This window comes from Triticum dicoccoides, chromosome 4A, assembly GCF_002162155.2.
Source record: "Triticum dicoccoides isolate Atlit2015 ecotype Zavitan chromosome 4A, WEW_v2.0, whole genome shotgun sequence".
Lineage (NCBI taxonomy): Eukaryota > Viridiplantae > Streptophyta > Magnoliopsida > Poales > Poaceae > Triticum > Triticum dicoccoides.
Genome location: NC_041386.1, coordinates 466,803,270 through 466,824,884, shown reverse-complemented (window position 1 = coordinate 466,824,884; position 21,615 = coordinate 466,803,270). Strand labels below are relative to the sequence as shown.

Here is a 21,615-nt window from a genome sequence, read left to right as displayed (position 1 = left end):
ATATCGATCCTTTCAGCTTGCCATTTGCAAACCATGCATCCGATTCCGGTGATCTTTATATCGATTTCGACCGAAAGCAACTCATCTTTCTAGCAGCACACTTGGTTTCCCAAGTTAAGGCCTGGTTCAATATTTCCTTTTCGAAGCATGCACATGCATTGCATATCACATCCCGCATATCATGCCATGTTTTGCATTATGTTGCTTGCGCATTGCACTGTGATTGATTGTTGGTCCTTTGCTTGTTTTCTTGCTTTGGGTAGAGCCGGGAGACGAGTACGTGATCGAGGAACCCGTTGAGTACGCTTACAAGGATCAAGCTTACGTCAACTCGGAGAACTTTGTAGGCAAGATGACCATACCCCCGAAATCACTTCTATCTTTGCTTGCTAGTTGATCGTTCTACTGTTATGCCGTGATACCTACCACATGCTTTATCATGCCTCCCATATTGCCATGTCAAGCCTCTAACCCACCTTTCCCAGCAAACCGTTGTTTGGCTATGTTACCGCTTTGCTCAGGCCCTCTTATAGCGTTACTAGTTGCAGGTGAAGATGGAGTTTGTTCCTTGTTGGAACATGTTTATTGTTGGGATATCATTATTATATCTTATTTACTTTAATGCACCTATATACTTGATAAAGTGTGGAAGGCTCGGCCTTATGCCTGGAGTTTTGTTCCACTCTTACCGCCCTAGTTTCCGTCATACCGGTGTTATGTTCCTTGATTTTGCGTTCCTTACGCGGTTGGGTGTTATGGGACCCCCTTGACAGTTCACCTTGAATAAAACTCTTCCAGCAAGGCCCAACCTTCGTTTTACCATTTGTCACCTAAGCCTTTTTCCCTTGGGTTTCGCAGACTCAAGGGTCATCTTTATTTTAACCCCCCCCCCCTCGGGCCAGTGCTTCTCTAAGTGTTGGTCCAACCTGAGCGATGTCTGGCGGCCCCTGGGCAACCAGGGTCTATGCCAACCCGACGTCTGGCTCATCCGGTGTGCCCTGAGAACGAGATATGTGCAGCTCCTATCGGGATTTGTCGGCACATTCGGGCGGCTTTGCTGGTCTTGTTTTACCATTGTCGAGATGTCTTGTAACCGGGATTCCGAGTCTGACCGGGTCTTCCTAGGAGAAGGAATATTCTTCGTTGACCGTGAGAGCTCGTGATGGGTTAAGTTGGGACACCCCTGCAGGGTTTTGAACTTTCGAAAGCCGTGCCCGCGGTTATGGGCAGATGGAAATTTGTTAATATCCGGTTGTAGAAAACTTGTCACTTAACTTAATTAAAATGAATCAATCGCGTGTGTAGCCATGATGGTCTCTTTTCGGCGGAGTCCGGGAAGAGAACACGGTCTCGTGTTATGCTTGAACGTAAGTAGTTTCAGGATCACTTCTTGATCTTTGTAGCTTCTCGACCGTGTTTTGCTTCTCTTCTTGCTCTCATTTGCGTAAGTTAGCCACCATATATGCTAATGTTTGCTGCAGCTCCACCTCACTACCTTTCCTACCCATAAGTTTAAATAGTCTTGATCGCGAGGGTGTGAGATTGCTGAGTCCCCGTGACTCACAGTTTACTTCCAAAACCAAATGCAGGTGCCGATGATGCCAGTGCAGGGGACGCGACCGAACTCAAGTGGGAGTTCGACGAGGATTCGGGACGTTATTACGTTTCCTTTCCGGACGATCAGTAGTGGAGCCCAGTTGGGACGATCGGGGATCTATGCATTTGGGGTTGTCTTTATTTCGATTCCGTAGTCGGATCTTGATTTTTTTCTAGATGATGTAATGCTATATTTATGTATTGTGTGGAGTGACGATTGTAAGCCAACTCTTTATCTCCTTCTCATTCAGTACATGGGATGTGTAAAGATTACCTCTCTTACGACATGCCTACTATGCGGTTATGCCTCTAAGTCATGCTCCGACATGTGGAAGATATAATCGCATCGTGGGTGTTACAAAAAGGCACAGGCAAGGAATAATTTTGGGTGAGCCAGAGTTGTCAAATGCGGAAGTGACAGCAATCCAGACGCAAAGCCCACCGCTTGCTTCCGGTTTGCGGGAAAAAGAACATCCGGACCGCGCGGTCCGCCCTCAAACCGCCTCTATCCGTCTTGACCGCACTGTCCAGACGGATAGGGGCGGTTTGAGAGTCACCATTGGAGATGCCCTTACTATGTTTCTCAAAAAACAAAGAACATCTATCTACTAGTATTATCCTCGCAAGGCAAAAAGAAAAAATATACTCCCTTCGACCGGAATTAAATGACGAAACCTCTATACAATGTAAAATATCTACTATTCACACAGAAATCTGTATCCAAATTCAGCCCATGAGTCGCTAAACAAAAAGGACAAACATACCGGTTTCCACCGAATATCGGTATCCGTATGATATTCTCCCATTTTTAAGCCTGAGCGCATAGCTTGGATAAGGCACATAGTACTATGCTCGATTGTTTGCGAGTCGTTTCCAGATCCCGCGACAATGACAACTCTGCACCTATGTATGTACTGGACCGCTACTGCCCTTGTATGGAATTCCACTACAGTGTATATAAATTAAAATGCACTGCACTCTGTGCTTCAGAGTGCCACTAGTTCGATTCAGCAGCTGCAAATAGTTGCTTCCATTTCTCCTGGTCGCTCCCAGGTCCTTCGCCCTGCGCCACATCATTTGCCATATCAGTCATTCGACAAAAAAAGGCATATCAGTCGGAAGAAGAGGAAATTTCAATTGGTAAGTAGGAAAATAAACAACGATTCATTTCGAGCAAGGTCTGACGTGTAACGCTAGTTGGCTACAAAATTCACGCCGTGAGTCCAACTGAATAGCAGGATAAAAATAAATAGACAATGCAAGCAAAGGTTTAAAGCACAAGTTAACATCACGTCTGAAGCATGCATGAGTACCTTCACCGAACTAATCTCGTATATTTTTCCTTGGGTAGATTCAATATCCAAAGCTTGGATACATGCTTCTGCCACCACCAATCTGCTCGCTTCTCCCACAAGCTTGTCACCTAATAAGATAAGACAATCCTTTCGAAATAAGATAATGACCAAGTGTTACGAGCGTAAAAGAGCTTAGTAAGAGCAGTAGTTCATCATCAAATGGAGAGGGACCTTGGCCTATCTCAACTGCTCGTCTTTCTCCAGCTGTAGCCTTAACAAGTGTGTTCAGGTCATAGGAAGTGTAGGGCCCATCTGTTAATCTCCCCGGCCTGCAACCAGCTAGTATCATATCAGAAAAAGAACATGTCCATGAATGAGCCCATGGATTATTCCTTGTATGTACATAATAATTAACCTGATGATCGTGAAAGGTATGCCTGAATTGCGGACAAAGTCCTCTGCCATCTTCTTGTATTTAAGCACACCAAAGAGGTTCATAATACTGCAAATGCGTACTAGTATGAGGTAAGGATAAACAGATTTATATTGTACTCCCTCAATTCACTATTATAAGATGTTTTAGATATTTCAATATAGACTACATATGAACTGAAATGAGTGAACAAACACGCCAAAACTTGTCTACATACATCTGATTTAGAAAAATGTTAGAACATCTTATAATAGTGAACGGATGGAGTGCATGATAAAGAAACCGGTGTAAAGCTAAATCAGAACTAAATATCCAAGTAAAATGCACAGAGACTTAAATTGAAAAAACAAGCATGCATGTCTTACACTAAAACATACACTGGCTAACAGTAACAGAAAGTAATTACTAAAGTAAATTTTGCATCTATAAACAGGTTGTGGCACTTTAGGAAAATGTCTAATTTCAGGATATCACAAGAAATATAAAAAACTTTTGTTTCGAGGCAATTGATGGAAGAATATACTACTGACCTAACCCTAATTACTCAAAAGTAGATGAAAGTAAACGACAATTTTCTTCTCTTCTTTATTGAGAGGGGTCGGACACTTTATATAACAGACAAGCCTTGGCCAACAAGCCGGTAAATCTATTTAAACTCCAATACAATCTCTAAACTGAGTGGACTCTTTCCTAACAGAGATGCTTAATCAACCAGGAAACTAATTAAGGGATAAGACTCCACGTTTGATGGGCTGGTCCACATAACAATTGATGACAAGTTGAAGCAGCACACGGTTGTGGAGGAACAACTCCACCTTGCTGCTACAAAGTGTACAGCACTAGTGTTAAAGGAACTACTTCAACATGATGCGCTAGATATCGCTCTAGAGGTGAATATAGGCCAATTTAGCAGCAGAAGTTCAGTCCAAAACTCCTAGAGCACAAGATCTAGTCCAAGATCTTTGATAAGAACACCAAGTTTTATTATAGATAGTGGGGTACATAGCCAGGTTACAAACTAGAGGAGGGGACCTCTATTTATAGGCTTTGTGAAGCCTTCACAACTCAACTTCTAGTTATACCTAAAACACTCTAGAAAACATTACTCCCTCCGATCCATATTACTTGTCGCTAAAACAGATGTATCTAGACGTATTTCAGTTCTAGATACATCCATTTGAGCGACAATTAATATGGATCGCAGGGAGTACTTAAAATTTAGCATTCTACTCAGAGCTAGAAGACTAGAAAACAGTGGCTAAAGCTAAGAAAACAAGCAAATATTAGGCTGGAGTAGAAAGTACTCCCTCCGGTCCTTTTTAGTCTGCATATAAGTTTTATCCGAAGTCAAATATCTCTAATTTGACCAAACTTATAGAAAAAAGTATCAACATTCAAAATGCTAAATCAACATTATTAGATTCATTACAAAATGTAGTTTCATAGTATATATATTTGATATTGTAGATGTTGATATTTTTTAATATAAATTTGGTCAAGCTTTGCAAAGTTTGACTTGACACAAATCTAATATGCGGAGTAAAAAGGACCGGAGGGAGTATCTGGAAGTAGTCAAATGGGTTTGACTTCTGATTTTCTTTTTCTTTTCCCTCTCTCTATTGTTCCTCATCACAAGTTCCACAACTTAGACATAGTAATATGTATCAATTGTACAATGCCATAGTTCTTCATCAGAGTTATAAAGTATACCTCCATGGTATTTCATTATATTTTGTAACACCAATCGATGACACCAAAACCAGTCTCTTGACCGTCTGTGGCATGGCACTCACAAAATTTCGGACGCCATCCCAATCTAGACACGTTAAATAGCATGTCATCTGTAATAAGTGATAGAACATTGTATCCACACCCATGAGTTCATAACTAGTGCTATACATGAGCTAAAGATGGATCTGGCCCTATCAATTTACAACAATTGAATAAACACTTCTGGGCCACGAATGGCAAGTGATGTGCCATAAGCATGTTCATGATTAAAAAAATTGCATAATAAGCTCTGAAAATGAATGTTGAGATTTCAATTTTCTTACAATTTATTACTCATCAGCATTCTGCAACTGTCACAATTCGATATTTATTTTCTCCACAGCGGAAGACTTTTTTTTTTTTGAACCGGGCTAACCCCCTTTCCATTGCATAACAACGGAAATACATCAGTTCCAGAACCATTACAGGGAACGGGAGAGATTTATAGGCTCCCAGGATTATCCTTGCCCCAAATCTTTGGATTGCCATACGGTAAACGGATAATCAATTTCAGTAGACCTAAGTTAAGTGCAGAATCTTGGGCAGTACGTACCGACACGTTCAGGAGTGTTATCCCCATCCCAGCGTTTTGATGGAAATGCTGTAGTCCCAGTAGTACATACCACATGTGTAACTCCCTATGAAAATAGACCCTATATTTTGATTTATTCAATTATGCATACATAGATGGTCGAAGAATTATGCATGGATTCAGCTTCAAAATAAATAAGTAGAAGAGAGCAACCTCAAACATTTCTGGATTCAAACTGTCAACATTTCTCGTGTCCGCTTCATAAACCTGTAAAAGAGGAGACTCGTATAAGGAAGTCACAGTTTGGAGAAAATAGAATGCTGAAGCTGTTGATGTAAGATTACCTGCAAAACACTCTCATCCTGCTTGCCAAATAAGAACGCTGCCTTTTCAGGGTTTCTTAGGAGCAGCCTTGTCTTAATTTTCCTGCTCAGCAAAGATGCTACCAGCAATTGACCTACAAGGATCCTACACGATCAATATCTAGCCCAAATTCGTCAAGTAACTGTGAAAACTGTAACTGCAGGATAGTAATATACTCCCTCCGTTCTTAAATATTTGTCTTTCTAGAGATTTCAACAAGTGACTACATACGGAGCAAAATGAGTGAATCTACACTCTAAAATATGTCTATGTACATCCGTGTGTGGTAACCATTTGAGATCTCTAAAAAGACAAATATTTAGGAACGGAGGGAGTATATCAGACTGACATGAGATGCAAAGCAGAAAGGAGTATACCTATAGAATACTAGCATGTTTAGATCGCTTGCACAAAACTCCTGATGGCAAACAAAAATTGTAGGGAAGAGAAAGAAATCGCAGCTGGTTACAGGTGAATTTTGGGTGAAACAGACGCACAAAACAACTGACAGTTATTAGGCGGGCTGCCACGCCATTTTGTGTCGAAGTTGACCTTTCGAGGACACACCCAACAATCTTGTTCCTCTCACAAACTAAAAATAGTTTATACAATACAGAAAAAGAGAGGCAGGCTTCAGTAATTTCTTAATCGAATTATGAGCTGACACCCGTCGCTACGAACTCATCCGTGGATACCAACAATGTACGGAGGTTTTCTCGAGAAAAGAATATAAGCAATTAAGAGCAGCGAAGAGGAGCTGATCTCCTACCTACGCCGCCGGTTCCGCCGACGACGAGGACCAGCCTCGAGGAGGCATCGGCCTTTTCCTGCTGCGCGGTCCTGGGCTCCACTGCCGCCGCGAGCCGCCACCCACCTCGACCCGACGCGGCAAGTCTCGAGGGCAAGGGAAGCGAGCAAGACCGCAGCACCGCTGTGCCGCCTGGCTGCGCGAAGATGGGCGGCTGGCCGTGTTTGGAGGTTGGGTGGCGCGACGATGAGACCGCGAGCGCCGGGCTGAGGTGAGCCGTCGCCATTGTTGGAGATGGCCGCGAGGGACCAGGGGAGGGGGGCTCTGGAAACTTTTGAGGCGAGAGCGAGAGGGGAGATAACGGGGAGCTTGGCGGCGAGGGGGAGTGGTCCGGGACGTGCGGCGCGGTTCACAGATATACAGGTCGAATTCTTCGTTCTTTATTATAGACCGTTTCATGTGCTTTGACTCGTGTCTGGGTCGGCGCATCTATTATTTTCGGTCGCAAATGTGCGCTAGCTCATGCCTCTCTTGGGTGATACTCCTATAATTTTGTTGGGGTTTCTCATAAACTGCAGTGCATGTGTTATGCAGATGAACAAAAACCATTCAGGTTCTGCATCCGCCCATCAGGTTCTCTATTATACTGCAGGAGGAAATCCTTTCTTAATTCTTATTGACCCTTCAAGCGGGAGGCTTTTAGAGGCAGCTTTCGTGCTTTTCCTTTCCGCTGGAACTGCATGCAGAGTCTGAGTTCATGGAGTGCCTTTGGCCTTTAGAAAGAAGAAGAATAAATGCTTCGCCGTTGATCTTTCTTATGTTCCTAGGTGCATTGTTTTAGGTTATGCCCTCATATGCAGAGATGGAAAATCACACATTTTGCATCCAACTTTCAATGGGAATAAATTGAATTTTGTTTCGAAGCTTGCCGATGAATCAAGAATATATCTTCGAAAGCTGTTTGTTTGTTGCAAGAGAAAAGAGATCTGATTTAAGCATCATTGTACTTCAAAACCTACACAGTATTTATTTCTGCATTCATTTGAAGATGAGAATATACTGAGTTCAATTTCGAGTGTCGATCCATTGTTTTTCTGCAGGTAAGTATTATTTTTTATTTCCTAAAAAGGATTTGAATATCATTTGATCTGTTATTGATTGAGGATCAGCATCTTGTACAATATGATTTTATTGTTTCTCCTTTTTTTAGCTCAATCCTAAAATGTACAATATGATTTTATGGAGTGCATTATGCCAATGGATTACTGCATTTTTATGTTAGTTTTTAGACTATTTGAATGTAAGGACTCTACAGAATCTCTTTGACAATCTACTGCAAATCATTTCCTGCACAGAAAATTCAGTACATGCTTCTATGAATATCTGCAATACAAGATTTGTTCTTATATGTTGGCCTGCCGATGGGTATTGGCAGCCTTGCATGCATGTTTTTAAAATACTTAATCCAAGCGCCACTTCTGTAGTAAATAAGCTGAACTTTTATTTAAATAACTAAATGTTGGTTTGCCGAAGTTTTCTTGTGACTGAATTATGGAACTTCCATTGTGCAGTTTTTACATATAGTCATGCAGTCATTTTGGCTATTTATGTAACAATACATCGTCCAGTTTGCAAGACGTTCTGTCTATAGGTCCTTCTGTACTTATCTTGTGTTTAACAGGTTTGACTGTTGTTCCTCTACTATACAACTTCATCTTTTAGTATCGACCAATACTTCATAGTCAGTACATGGTTCTTCAATATTGTGGTAACAATTGAGGGGAATATTATGATTCTCTAGGCTTTATGTTATCTTACCATACTATCCAATAAAAACGATTCTCTTCTTCAATACCTGTCTAACCACCTCTGATATGTTATTTGTTGGCTAGCCTGTACTCTTTTCACAGAGAGGTGTCGAGTTGTGATGCAAGGTTTTGCCATGTTGATTAAAAGATATCGACATCGAAGACTATATACTCGGATCGCATGGCATGTTTAGGAACCATGGCTCTACTACTACTACACATCCACTTGCCATTGTAGTCATCAACTGAAATTTAGTCAAAATCGATAATTGTAAGTTGAAAATTTCTTTTTGGCAGGCTAAAAGGACAGAAGTTTTGAGTGGGAAGAGATTGTTGTTATTTAAGGCCAATTATTGTTGTTGAGTCACTTCCTCTTTCTCTTCCTGGTATGCGGTTATCCATATGATAGCTGGTATTGAAAATGCAACTACCTAACCCAAGCTCAGCAAGCATTAACTAATTTTTGTCTTCATAGTTCACTTTTAATCTTCATATTACAGTATTTATTCAATTATTTAATTTAATGGTCACATTGCAGTATTCCTTGGAACTCTAGCCTGACTTGTAGGTGAGTTAGGAATCTATTTCTAATTTCTGGGATGTCCGCTAAGCAACCAAACTTATGCTCGGAGTGACATTCTTGTTGGCCTTCTATTTGAAGAAGCTCGCCATGTACACCACAGGTCAGAGTGGTTGTTCCCGTACTCCATAGAGATGTGATACTCAATGGCGTTGGTTGAGACGATGACGACGGCAAAATAGAAAGATGATTATGAGAAGTTCGACTTGTAAGAGAATAATCATATTACTAACAATAGATGTAGATCTTGAGTAGATTGAAACATTAAATAGTGATTGTAACTGAGTACTTGAACATGTTATTCAAGATTCATATAATAAAAAGGGTACTAATGGTTTGAAACATGAATGCAATACCTTTTCTTTGGTGAAAAATCAACCTTTTGTATACAACAATTCATTTTAAATATTTCTTGCTGTTATTAGATTATCCTTTTGCATACAAACTTTAACATATAATTGTCATATTAGTCTAGACGTGCGTTGCACGTGCACACTTACTAGTTCGTCCGGAAAAAGTCCATTTTAAACCTGAAACTCGTAGGAATTTGGCGAAACAAATTCCAACATTTTATTTAGGGAAATGTTTAAAATCATCCGGTTGATTTTCAACTCACGTAAACCTCCTCTCCAACACGACACGTGACCTGCGGGGTTCATCCACCGCTTCATCCCCAACCTTATCCTCTCCCCTCCCCTCGCATCTCTTCAGTCGCTTTTTCTTTTCCTCATCTCTCTCACCGGCCCTCGCCATAGAACTCAGCACCGCAGCTGCAGCCATGACAACAGCCATCGCTGCTGCAGGCCAAAGGATGGCATGCGGCCATGACAGCAACCACCACACCGCGATCCCCTCTCATCCCCACGCACGCTCGTTGGAGCATCTCGTCGCTGCCTCCGCCGCCGGCCGCCGCCTCGTGCTTCGTCGCAGCACCCCGTCGTCGCCGTGCTGCTATGGAGCGCCGCCATGCTGCGTCGCCGCCTCCGCCGTCGCCTCGTGCTTCGTCGCGGCACCTCGTCGTCGTCGTGTTGCTATGGAGCGCCGCTGTGCTGCGTCGCAGCCTCGCCGCCACATCGTGCTTTCGTCGCAGCACCTCGTTGTCGTCGTCATGTTGCTATGGAGCGCCGTCGTGCTGCGTCGCAACCTCCACCGCCGCATCGTGCTTCGTCGCAGCTCTCCGTCGTCGTCGTGCTGCTATGGAGCACTGTCGTGCCGATGGTCGTGTTGCAATGAAGCTTCACCGGCGGCCATCTGGTGGAGCGATGGACCCGCCGCGCCGGGTGCGCCGCTGCACTGGAACATCGCCGGCGGTCGTAGGGTGCTGCGATGGAGCACCGCCATGCCAGCTTTGGCGCTACAGTGAAGCATCGCCGGTGGTCGTCGGGTGCTGCGATGGAGCAGCGCCACACCGGTGTTGGCGCTGCAGCGAAGCGTTGCCGGTGGTGGAGCATGGCTGCGCTGCCGGTGAGGTGGTGGCGTACTGGCATGGTGCGACTCCTCCTGTGGCGCTGCTTCCAACGACGACACGCTTTGGTTGCTCGCGTGTGGCTGCGATGACAGCAGGGACGAGCCCGCGAGAGGGCGTTGACTGAATCCAACGAGTTACCAGCGTTGTAGCTGACGGGCCAGGACCCGACTGATTTCTCTGGAAAATAAGTTGGTTGATCCGTAGCAGGCGCCACTTTTATTTATCAGTAAGCGCAGCATTGTCAAAGCAGAAGGGGATTGGGGTTTAGGGACCTACACAGTTTAATTTTGCTATGTTAGCAAAACAGTGTTGACGACTTTTCCAGAACCCGGACTCTTGATGTGCTCGGGTCCTTAGCGCTAAATATTATCCAGATGAAAATTTGATGAAGACTGGTTCAAAAAGGGGTCGTTCTATCTTTATCTTTATCTTTACCTACTAATAAATCACCGATCGCTTCTGGTCGTACGTCGCTGCCCTTTTTGCAAAAAAGTCCCTCGGTTTATCAGAAATGAACCCGCAGTCCTACTTTTAAGTGGGTATCTAACAAAACGCTTTGTTTTTACAAAAACGACCCCGTATTTGTTTCTATTCAACCCGCAGTCCTTTTTGGGGCAGAAACGCGTGCGCCCGAGCCAGGGAGCTCGGCTCCGCGCCACGCGCTCGCCCCGACCCCGCCTTCCTCCGCCGCCACGCCACGCCGGCCGGCCTCATCGGAGATCACCGCCGCCGCGACCAGGTCACGTGGCCCCCCTGCCTTCTCCTCCTCCCTCTCCTTCCTCCCTCCCTCTCACCATCTCTCTCCCCCTCTCATTGCAGCGCCACCATGGCCGCCCCGAGCTTCGCCGGCAGCCGCGCCGCCCGCCTTCGGCCACGACTCCGACGGGATCCGGCCGCCACTGCCCAGATCCGCATCCTCTGCTCCACCGCGCCCCGGATCCGGCCACCACCAAGCCTCCCGCGTCGATCCGCCCGTCCGCCGGCCTCCCCCTGCTCGATCTGGGTGGACGGGTGAAGTTTCTGACTTGGCGGGGCGGCCATGGCAGGGAGGCAGCGCTGTGCTCGGGCGCCCGCATCAGGCGGCGACAGCGAGGCGGGAGGCATGCGTGGAGATGGAGGAAAACATGGAGAGTCGGCCAGAGCGAGGAGTTCTCCGGCGTCGAAGCCACGGACCACGGCGGCGCAAGCTTGCGAGGGGCGGCAGCCATGGCGGGGAGGCGACGTTACGCTCGGGCGTCGCATTAGGCGGCAGCAGCGAGTGGGATAGCGCACGGAGAGGAAGGAGGAGAAAATGAAGAGGCGTCCGGGAGCGAGGACCTCACCGGCGTCTAAGTCACTGCCGGGCGGGACGCACAGGCGCGCGAGGGGCACGGCACTCCTCTCCTGGTGCGTGCGTCCTTGCCGAGTTGGCAAAGTTTTTCTTGGACGGACAGGGACGGTCCCGTTGCTGCCTCGCCGCTGGGATTGAAGTAAGCCGGCCGATCTGGTGTCGTGTCGGCTGTCGACCGACCCCGGGGATTGCAGACCCCCGCGCCACCGTCCTGCCTCAGCTCGTCCTCTCGCGGGTGAGAAAATTGGGGGCTCACAGGGCAGATGCACTTCAGAGGCCACGATCCAAGCCGCCACTCAAGTCGGGCGCACGCACATCCAAGATCTGGCCCGAAACGCCGCAGCAAGGCGTCGTCGGAGGAGGGTGAGCTGGACACGACCACACCGATCCGGAGCCCGAAACCCCGACGCAGATCCACGCAGCCCCGTCAAGCTGCCGCCGAGCTCGACCCTGTAGCAGGCCACTGCTTTCGCGGCTCCACCATAGGCTCAGCCAACCCCCTCCCCCGCGTGCAAGCACGGCCACCAGGAGCCCATGGGCAGCCGTGCCGCAACCGGCCGACGAACGCGAAGTAGCTCACGGGCGAGACGACCTGGGAAATCGAATCGTCCAGCTGCTGCAGATTGGGGGCGGTCACATCGATGAAGGAGAAGAGAATTATGGGGTCAACAGAACGAACGCCATGGGGGTGAGGGTGGGGGTGGATCAGATGGGGCTCGTGGTGTGTGCTGGAGCCACGGATAGAGAGAAGAGCAGGAAGAAGAGCAGCGCTGATGGGTGGGAGGGCGCTGGATGGATGGATAAACAGAGGAAGGAGAGGAGCAGATGTCCACGGCTCCATGCAGTAGTAGTGGTCTCGGTGGGGATTATTGCTATGGATTTTGCTTTTTTTTTAATGGCTGCACCTGCCAGACGCTGCTGGAAGTTGCCATGCTAGCACTGATTGCAGTTTTTCTTCTTAATGAGCACCGATATAATTACTTGATGTTGTTTTATTGTTACTATATAGTTTAATGTTCAAGCCTACAACATCTTATGAATACATCATCAGATACAAATAGTAAAAGTGAGTGAAATATTGGAAAAAAAATATTTCTACTAAAGAGTAGAGAGAATGTGACAACTGACAACGCTGTATCTTGAAATTTACCTCTCCTTTTTTTACAATCCATCAGAAATTTACCTGTGATGGGGAACATAAGAACTTATTGATTAGTTATTAAACTCTCGAATAGTATACAACAATTTCACCGTCGGTATATCCTGCTAAAAACAGTTACACAATTTCTCTTCCACCCGATGATAGTATTAAGTTGAAGGAGGCGCCGTCAAAGGACATCCTATGACTTTCTCAACTTTATATTACACGGTATGGACACCAATAATCCTATTTTTAATTGCAAACACCGAGTATGTCTGATTTGCTTTAAGATAAGGAGTGTTTCAAATTGTTCTTGCTTAAAAAATCATTCTTTTGAATATGTTCATGCTTTTAAAAATACTCAAAATTACCAAAAAATCAAACTCTTTTTAGAAAAATCGTTTAATATTGATCACAAAATTTTAAAAATTCTCTTTCAAGAAAAAAACATGTGTGAATAAATGTTCATTTTCAAAACATGTTTCAATTCGAATAATTCAGAATTGTTTAATTATTATAAAAGGAAGAAATATTTGTGTTTTTCTGAAATATAAAATACAAAACCTATTACAAGACTATTCTATGCACCACTACTCTTCTATCAGATGAAGGATGTCAGGATGGCTTATTTACGTCCACACTTCATACTTCGAAAGGCGATAACAGTATAAGCTTATTACTGATGTTTATCAGAATTGTACTATATAAGAAATGGCGCGTACTATCACCGGGAGTAAATTTTACGATATTTTTCGCCCGTTGCAACGCACGGGCATTTGTGCTAGTATATGGTAAAGTACTGTGGCAGGCATATAGACGTTCCAGCGAGGATGTATATCTCTACTCCTAATGGAGCAGTTGGTAGGATTGCGTCCACGGTTTATTTTCGTCTGGTTATATTTCGTCTGGTTTATTTCCGTCTGGTTTATTTTCGTCTCATATCCCATCACCATATCTCCTCACATTGATTTTTTTACCCTCACAATAAAAACTTTCCTAACTTTCCAAAGTTTCCTAACTAGACACGTTATAAACGAGCATGTACCGATAGCACGTTATCAATTAATAAAATTTTGTTTTATGACAATCAATTCCAAATCCTAATTTTCCTAATGCATCGATCTTTACCTTTTTTAAGTAGTTATTTTGATAGGGAGGGTTTAGCCACGAAAATCATCCCTCCATCGTCGGCTGCATCCCTCACCCACGTCGCTGTTGCAGGATCTTCATCCGTCATCCTGATCAATTGGGGCGGCGATGCGGGCGAGCTTCACGATAGTGGGGAGGACCAGGCCGCGGTGAAGGCAGGTCATGCGCTCCTCACGCTCCATGAACGGAACCTGCGCACGGAGGCGGTAGCGCGGGGTGGCAGCCGGCAATGAGGCGGCCGCGCTACGTGACGAGCTACGGGTCCCCCTTTGTGATGTTTTGGCATCGCTCCTTCATCGCACATCCTCAGGTTCCTCTTGCCCTTCCCTTCCTCTGTCCTCCTCTCCCATCTCTATGCTTTCACGTGCATCCAGTTTTGATTCCTCGTGTGATATATACCAAACATAGGTACGTCAATTCACTTCCTTCCCTTCCCTTCGTCCCTCGGTCCCACGCTCGTGGCGCTGAAGTGGTGGCAACAGGCGATGGCGGTGGTGTCGCTGATGGCGGCGAGGACAGCATGTGGCAGCTCCCGAAGCATGAACACGACCGCACCTCGGGCCTGCCGTCTGCCAAGATATGGGTGAGTTCTCGTGCTGCCAACCATAAACCCTCATGTCCTACAAATTCCTCAAACCCTACCGTCTTGATCCCGTCCACGCTCTGATCCAAAGGACGATGCAGCTCTGGCCGATTGACAATGGAGGTTTGGGATCCTTCCTCTCAGCACCCACTCCTGGAAGAATCAGCGGTGCGCCACGCCGATTGAACCCCGTCGAGATCACTCGCCAAGATTGCTATTCTGAAGTTTATTGTAAAGAAAGTGAAGAGTGAGACATGATCCGCTTATTTTCAACCGGTTTATTTTCAACCGGTTTATTTCCATCAAATTACCCCCACCCCCACGCCCACCCACCGAAACGCGCCCAGCGAACCGGGGAGAGATCCATTGATTTGGCTAAGGTAGGAAAGAATCTATTATTTGTTTGCTAAAGCAAATTGCATTAATGGGAGAGATCCGTTGATTTGGCTAAGGTAGGAAAGAATCTATTATTTGTTTGCTAAAGCAAATTGCATTAATGAAAGAGATCCGTTGATTTGGCTAAGATAGGAAAGAATCTATTATTTGTTTTCTAAAAAAATTGCATTAATGAGAGAGATTTGTTGATTTGGCTAAGATAGGCAGTTTTGAGTAAAGTTATCTTTACTGTAGACATATAATGACAATTAATCAAGTATCAACATCATTGCTTGCTTATTGTGTGGAATGTGTGTCCCAATGTTGACAGAAGGTATAAAAAGATTGTCTTGGAATTATTATTGTCTTGGGAAGATATTGCCCTGAATTCTCATTTCTCATCAGAAATTTAGTATCCATTTTCGTTGATCTTATTTGCAACATGTACAAGTCAGTAATAATCTAAGGGGGTGCCCTACCGGAGAAGATTATGATAGTTGGACAAGAAACTTGGTACTGTCGTGTAAGGTAAAGGTAGGAGAAATAGGAGATAAAAGCATGCATGGTGGGAGAAGGAAGTCGAATGTCGCATGGTAGCTCAGACATGGAGTGTGGAAGAAAGACAATGACGAGATGTATGTATCTACTAGATCATGACCATGAGATATCATCCCATAGAAATGACCTTTGACTCTCATGTCACATGAATTTTCTCTTTGTATATATATATTTGTTAATCCGTGGCAACGCACGGACACTTAGCTAGTGAAGAGTTGGTTCCGGGTCTCAAATTAATATCTGACGTAACCCATGAATTCCAACTAATGCAACACGGAAGATAATCATACCAAGAGGAATGAATACAACCCTTTAACGGTGGCGGTATGGGCGCCTCCTCGCTGCATCCACCTGTCTTTTACTGTGCGAATAGAGAAGAAAAAAAAGGTGTTACCTGAGTCGTCCCCTCCACCCCGATGCCCCCCATCTCTCTCACTTCTCTCTCTCCCGTTCCCTTTTTTCGCCGCCGCCTCCGTCGGCCGGTTCCGGCGAACGCTGGCGGTCTCCGCCGTCGTGGTGGCTACCAATCTCTTCCTCTCCTCGCGCTCTATATGATCCACCGCATCGATTCATCGATCCCATCCTCATGTGGTTGCCCGCATCGGATTTACCCGTCTAGCGTTTCGGTGCGGTCGACTTCCTCATCGCCGGCGATGCTCCGGCGCCTTGGTCCGGTCGTCTTTGTCTTCTGCCGTGCTCTCTCGTGCTGCTCTGCTTCCTAACGGCGCTCCCGTGCCTCAGATGCACGCCAGGGCGGCACGGTGAGCAGGTGGGAGGAGAAGGCGGCGGCGATTTCGATCTATTATTCTGCGTTGACACGGGAGGCGGTAGAGCGGTCTGGACGAGATTCCTGGTGCCGGTTTCCTCACCATGCTGAGGCCACCTGCATCGAGCAATGGTTGATGCCAAGGTGATCTTCTTCCCCCTCTGCTCCTGACTCTCTCTCCTTGTCATTGAATTTATTACAATATAGAGTTTCTGAAGATTAATGCTGGCAGTTTTGTATAGCGAGAAATAAATCCCAGTGTACCTGTAGGCTGTAAAGCCAAGCCATTTGTTGAGCTTCTCCTCGTACTGCTGCTATCTTGCTACTTTATTTTGTGCTTGTTGCTAGCTCGTGCTACTGTCACTGCTGTATAGATGCCAATATATGCGTAGACGTGAGTCACTCCTGCTGAACTTCCACAAGCTCAGGTGTCAAATGAAATGCGTATGAGATGCAGAGCGTCGAATAGATAGTGATCTTTGACGACATTGGTGGAATCTAGAGCAGTTAGCATCCAGGGAGTTAGTGTTGTATTTACAGCAGCTTCCCTTCCAGTTGGATTGCATATTTGGCCGATCCTGCGGTGCAGAACGTTGTAGACAATTGGTTATGTTGAAGATTGTCTCTCCTATTTACAGTGAAGAGATGTTGTGCGGGGAAATTTCCACAGTAGTTCAACTCCAATGCTCAACATGTCGAACCCTCTGCAAATTATTACTTGCTGGACCGTGGACATTTATTTCAGTTCCTATGTGAACCAAAATACATGTAGGATAGTCTGTGGGGGCAGGAGAGAGTGATGTTTTTAATTTCTACTCCTTCCAGAACTCGAGTGTTGCTACTTGACATCTAATCTACCAGTTTTTATTGTCTAAGGAAGATGATATATGTCTAAGTATTTATTTCCTGCGCTGTGTTGATCTTCTATGGTTTACTATTTCGTTGTTTTGAACATGGGTATAAAGATGCACTAATGCATGCCCAGGCTTTAAGGACCTGTTCGGGTTCTCTCCGCTCCACAACTACGGCTCCCGGAGCGGAGGGAGGGGCAGCACAAATCAGGGAGTGGCTCAAACTGAGGTCCTCGTCTCCTCTACAGCTCGGAGCGGAGTTTTGAGATTGGAGAGGTTGCGAACAGGCTCTAAGAATGGACTGCAGCTCTGACCCAAGCAGCGTGAAGCTCCTGAGTCGCATATAGCAGATCTCAAGAGAGGTTTCACTGAAATTTCAGCATTCTTCTCCAGTATAGCTTCAGTATTTTCTTTCGTCTTAGTGCAAAATTGCGTAATACGTAATTTCCATTGCTTGTTGAGGTCGGAAGAAGCATTGAGTTTGATTGTTTGTGTTGCACAGATAATGAGCGTTTAAGAAGGTTGCACACGGAAACCTTATTCAAATTCACCAACCAGGTAGGTTGCTACATGAAGGTTGATAAATTTCTAATTCTAAAATGATGGCTCAACTAAATTAGTTTTCATCTCAAATGTTAACTTCTGGATGTAGATGAAATTAGTTCAGTTGATGATCTTGGCTTCAATTTGTATGCTGTCCTTTACACCTAGGAGATTGAATTGATGGGAGGACTATAATTTCTTTTGTTTTGACACCTAGGACTCCAATGTACTATTTTTCTCATAGGAACAGCTTAAACAAGTGCTCTAGAGCTTGTGAATTTGGATGCCTTCCGTTCTATATTAATTTCTAAATTGTACAAATTGATCTAATTTTATTCTTGATTAGAGCTTGAAATCTGATAAGAGATTACGTTTAATGGCAAATGGTAGGTTTATATGCAATTTAATTCATGTGTGTCTCGGACTATTTCTGATTTGCTATTATTCAGCTGGAAATTTCACACAGAATCCTGAAATTTGAAGGAAGAATTAGGAAAGCAAATATAATATTGTTATCAATGGAAGAGGTGGTTAAATGTATCACAAGCTTCTGCTGACCCATAAAATCAACATAACAAGTGTTTATTTGAAACAGGAGCATAAAGGGACATCAAATAACTTAAGCATGACTATGAAATGAACTGAAACTCCCTGGAGAGCAAGCTCCGGTAAAGAAAAGCCTTTCAATCGATTTGACATATTGGTGTAGGGAGAAGCAGGAGTTTTGGATAAAATTATACTGTCGATTATTTTTTAAAATTGATAAAGCTAATTTTAAAATTGATAAAGCTAACTTTCACTACACCAGCTGCACTCTTGTCCAGCAAGGCACCGATGAAGGATTCTGTTTTTGGGAGACCTGATTATGGGGCCAACACGGTCATGCAAATTTTTTTGGCAGCAGAAGGTAATCTAATATCAGGAAGGGGCATCTCACAATACTGCAGCTATTAAAAAGAATCCAAAACAGAGGCGTCTAGGAGAACGAGGTTAGTGCCTATGCGTTGGATGTAGGTTTCCAATTATATGCTCTATTTTGGAATGTAGTTTCTTATAACCATGAACTCAATACTCATATACTTTTATCAAAAGCATTACCCTTAGAGTTGGATGTAATTTTAACCAATGTTTGTTTTCTTGTGGTGGATGTAGCTTTGTTGCTGTTCATCTCCCAGGATGGTTATTGCCAATTACCAGGTCTGTTATGCTGTATTTTTTTTTGTGTTCTAATGCAAATTATCCGACTCTATGTGTCCTTTGAGATAGTTTTTCTTGAATATGTTGATCGGAGGTGTGTTTTCTGCAGATAATATTCATTGCCTGCCATTAGCTTTGTTTTTGGTATTTTCTGCAGAACCATGTCAAGCACAATAAACTGAGGTCCTTTCATACTACATGCCTTCTATTTCATTTCTGCATATTTGAGAGAGGTGGGCGACTCTGCCTGAGCTGCATGCTATATGGCTGGAAGCCAGAGCTCGGGCCCGACGCCTCCGCTCGCCGTTTCCCACGCCTCCGGCGCCCCTGGTGATTTCCGTGTGGATCAGGTCTTCAGGTGATCCCTTCTTTGTGAATGCATGTAGCGGTGGTTGTAGGTGTCGTGTTTGCCCATATCTGGCGTTCTAACCCCGCCTCTGTGGCAGGGTGCCAATATTTTCGGACGTAGTTGGGCCAGCAAGCTCAGATCTGAAGGAGAGAATTGACATGGGTAGCCGACGAGAGGGCAAGATTCGTACGTGGCGGTGAATTTAGATGGCGGCGGCACCAGTGCGGACGATGCCAATAGCAAGGACAGCGAGCCGGCGTAGTCCGAATAGTGTGGAGTGAATTGAAGCCGGATCCGCAAGCATCCGAGTGGATTAAAGCGGTACTACACAAATTGATACACTCTGGTTTCGTTAATGTTGCAGTTCTTCGATGAGAACAGAGGCAATTTCTCTGTTATAAAATGGACCACCGTCTGATTACAGAACATACTGACATCTGGGAATAAGTTTTTAGATGTTCGATACAGAAGAATACTAAGCCGTCAGCTGAATTGTTGTGTGGTGCCGTGGTGTTTGCATAAGTAGCGTTATATATTTTTTAGTTTAGACATGTGCATCTGTGGTGCTAACCTTCAGTTCATTCCGATGTTATACTTGTGCTTCAATGAGTTCATGCTGATGCTTGAGATGACAAAGCTTTTCTGTGTTTCCTGCAGGGGGGTGGAGGTGATGCGATCTACTCGGGAATAAGTGAATGATATCATTATGATGCCAAATTAGTCCGCAAATACTGCTGCTTCTAGAATCTGAATGTACCCGCTATGCATGTTGCAGGCAATGAACTATTTTACAAGATAAAATATCAGGAAGGGGCATCTCATAATACTGCAGCTATTAAAAAGAATCCAAATGAGCCCGCGGTAAGGATTTGGTTTACAGTGGTTATACTTTATATATCATCTCAAGGCAACTTTAGCTCATTGGTTAAATTTGATTCTCCGTTCAATTGGTTAAATTTGGTTCTCCCTTCAAGTTAGATGAGCCTCTCATTAATATAAATTCAGTCGTAGAACATTATCATTTATAAGTTTTCTTTTTTGTTATACATTGTTAACTGTAAGATATCCTGATTACTGTACTGTTTTACTTTGATGAGTCACCATCGTCGTCCAGAGACAGGTCGGCAAGGGAGGCTATGAGGAATTGGGTACATCCAAACTTCCCCTGTGATATCTTTATTTTATTCCTCAGTTTAAGGTAGTGAAGCCTCAGTTAATCTTCAAGTTGCTATGTTCTTGTTTGTTGGTATGCGTTTGCAAACTGAAAATATTCTGTTTCTTTTTCTGGTCTCTGTTAGTGGAATAAATTTTCTTGCAAACTGAATTGGTTTTCTGGAACATGTCTTCGTATTTTTGTGTATGTCTTGAGCACTATTCATTGGATATACTTTGTTGCTTCCAGCCCATGGATAAGAATATTTCAGTCGCTGAAGAGATTGTTGAACATATGACATTGATGCAAATCTCTGGCCACCTACAAGTGAAACTGCTTGAAGACCAAGTTCGAATATGTATGAGCGCAGTGAAGTTCGGCATGCAAGTCTATTCGCAGTCTCGCACCCTAATGTAATCAGTCGAGTAGTGACGGGAAGGCGCCGCCGACCAGGATGTGGAGGAAGATGGGGTTGAGACGGGTTGGTGAAGGTGTTGTGGCTGGTCGTTGGCCAAGCAGCCGCCTCTCCCTCGTCTTTGACATCGTGAAGAATGATGTTGAAATGGATGCGTGCTGCAGGAGCAGCAGAGGCGTCGTGTGAGCCTTGGGTTCTTCATCAATTCGTTCGTGCGTTCCCTTGGTCGCATGCACGCCTCAGGTACAACTTGCCTCTCGTCTCTCCTCCCTGTACGCCTCAGGTACAACTTGCCTCTCGTCTCTCCTCCCTGTTATGGATCCAACATGAGGATAAATTGTTGGGGCAGTAGGTAATATCAGGATTTTTTATTGTTGCTGCTTCTATTTACGTTTATGTTCATGGTTGTTGGTGTATGGCATTCACCTTTTACCTGGATGCCAGACCAAATAAGATCTCAATTCAGTTTCTTTATTTCGATGTTCATCTCGTGTATCATGAAAAAACTTCACCACTAAAGAGAGCAGAGCTATTATCTTGACAATAGAAGCTAGATAAATTAATCCATGAGCATTTTCATGCATATTATTTAATATATTTTCATTCATCAAT

General features: G+C 44.6%; 1 protein-coding gene and 2 long non-coding RNA genes across 29 annotated transcripts in view; 2 read left to right on the top strand and 1 right to left on the bottom strand.

The window, feature by feature from the left end:
* Positions 1-2,276: 2,276 nt before the first annotated feature.
* Positions 2,277-7,132, bottom strand: LOC119286225 (sanguinarine reductase-like). Its single transcript, XM_037565594.1, has 9 exons — positions 6,759-7,132; positions 5,971-6,083; positions 5,840-5,893; positions 5,648-5,732; positions 5,035-5,140; positions 3,307-3,393; positions 3,123-3,220; positions 2,910-3,019; positions 2,277-2,659 (listed from the first exon to the last, which is right to left on the bottom strand). Exons 1-9 carry the CDS (start codon positions 7,021-7,023, stop codon positions 2,594-2,596), a joined length of 984 nt encoding a protein of 327 aa, XP_037421491.1. The 5' UTR covers positions 7,024-7,132; the 3' UTR covers positions 2,277-2,593.
* A 7,270-nt stretch (positions 7,133-14,402) lies between these two features.
* Positions 14,403-15,045, top strand: LOC119288979. Its single transcript, XR_005141377.1, has 3 exons — positions 14,403-14,523; positions 14,622-14,796; positions 14,898-15,045. It is a non-coding gene; the product is annotated as an uncharacterized LOC119288979 (long non-coding RNA).
* Positions 15,046-16,129: 1,084 nt separating this feature from the next.
* The window catches only part of LOC119286224, a 7,178-nt gene continuing 1,692 nt past the window's right edge, over positions 16,130-21,615 (top strand). For 5 of the 27 annotated variants that reach the window (XR_005140315.1, XR_005140316.1, XR_005140323.1 and 2 more), the window contains exons 1-10: positions 16,130-16,639; positions 17,481-17,708; positions 17,849-17,904; positions 18,485-18,557; positions 18,698-18,878; positions 19,042-19,086; positions 19,244-19,444; positions 19,533-19,756; positions 20,093-20,633; positions 20,838-21,246. This is a non-coding gene — a long non-coding RNA (uncharacterized LOC119286224). Of the gene's footprint in view, positions 16,640-17,480; positions 17,739-17,848; positions 17,905-18,484; positions 18,558-18,697; positions 18,879-19,041; positions 19,087-19,243; positions 19,445-19,532; positions 19,757-20,092; positions 20,634-20,837; positions 21,247-21,615 lie in introns of all 27 variants that reach the window. The other 22 variants (XR_005140329.1, XR_005140328.1, XR_005140326.1 and 19 more) reach the window with 22 other exon arrangements.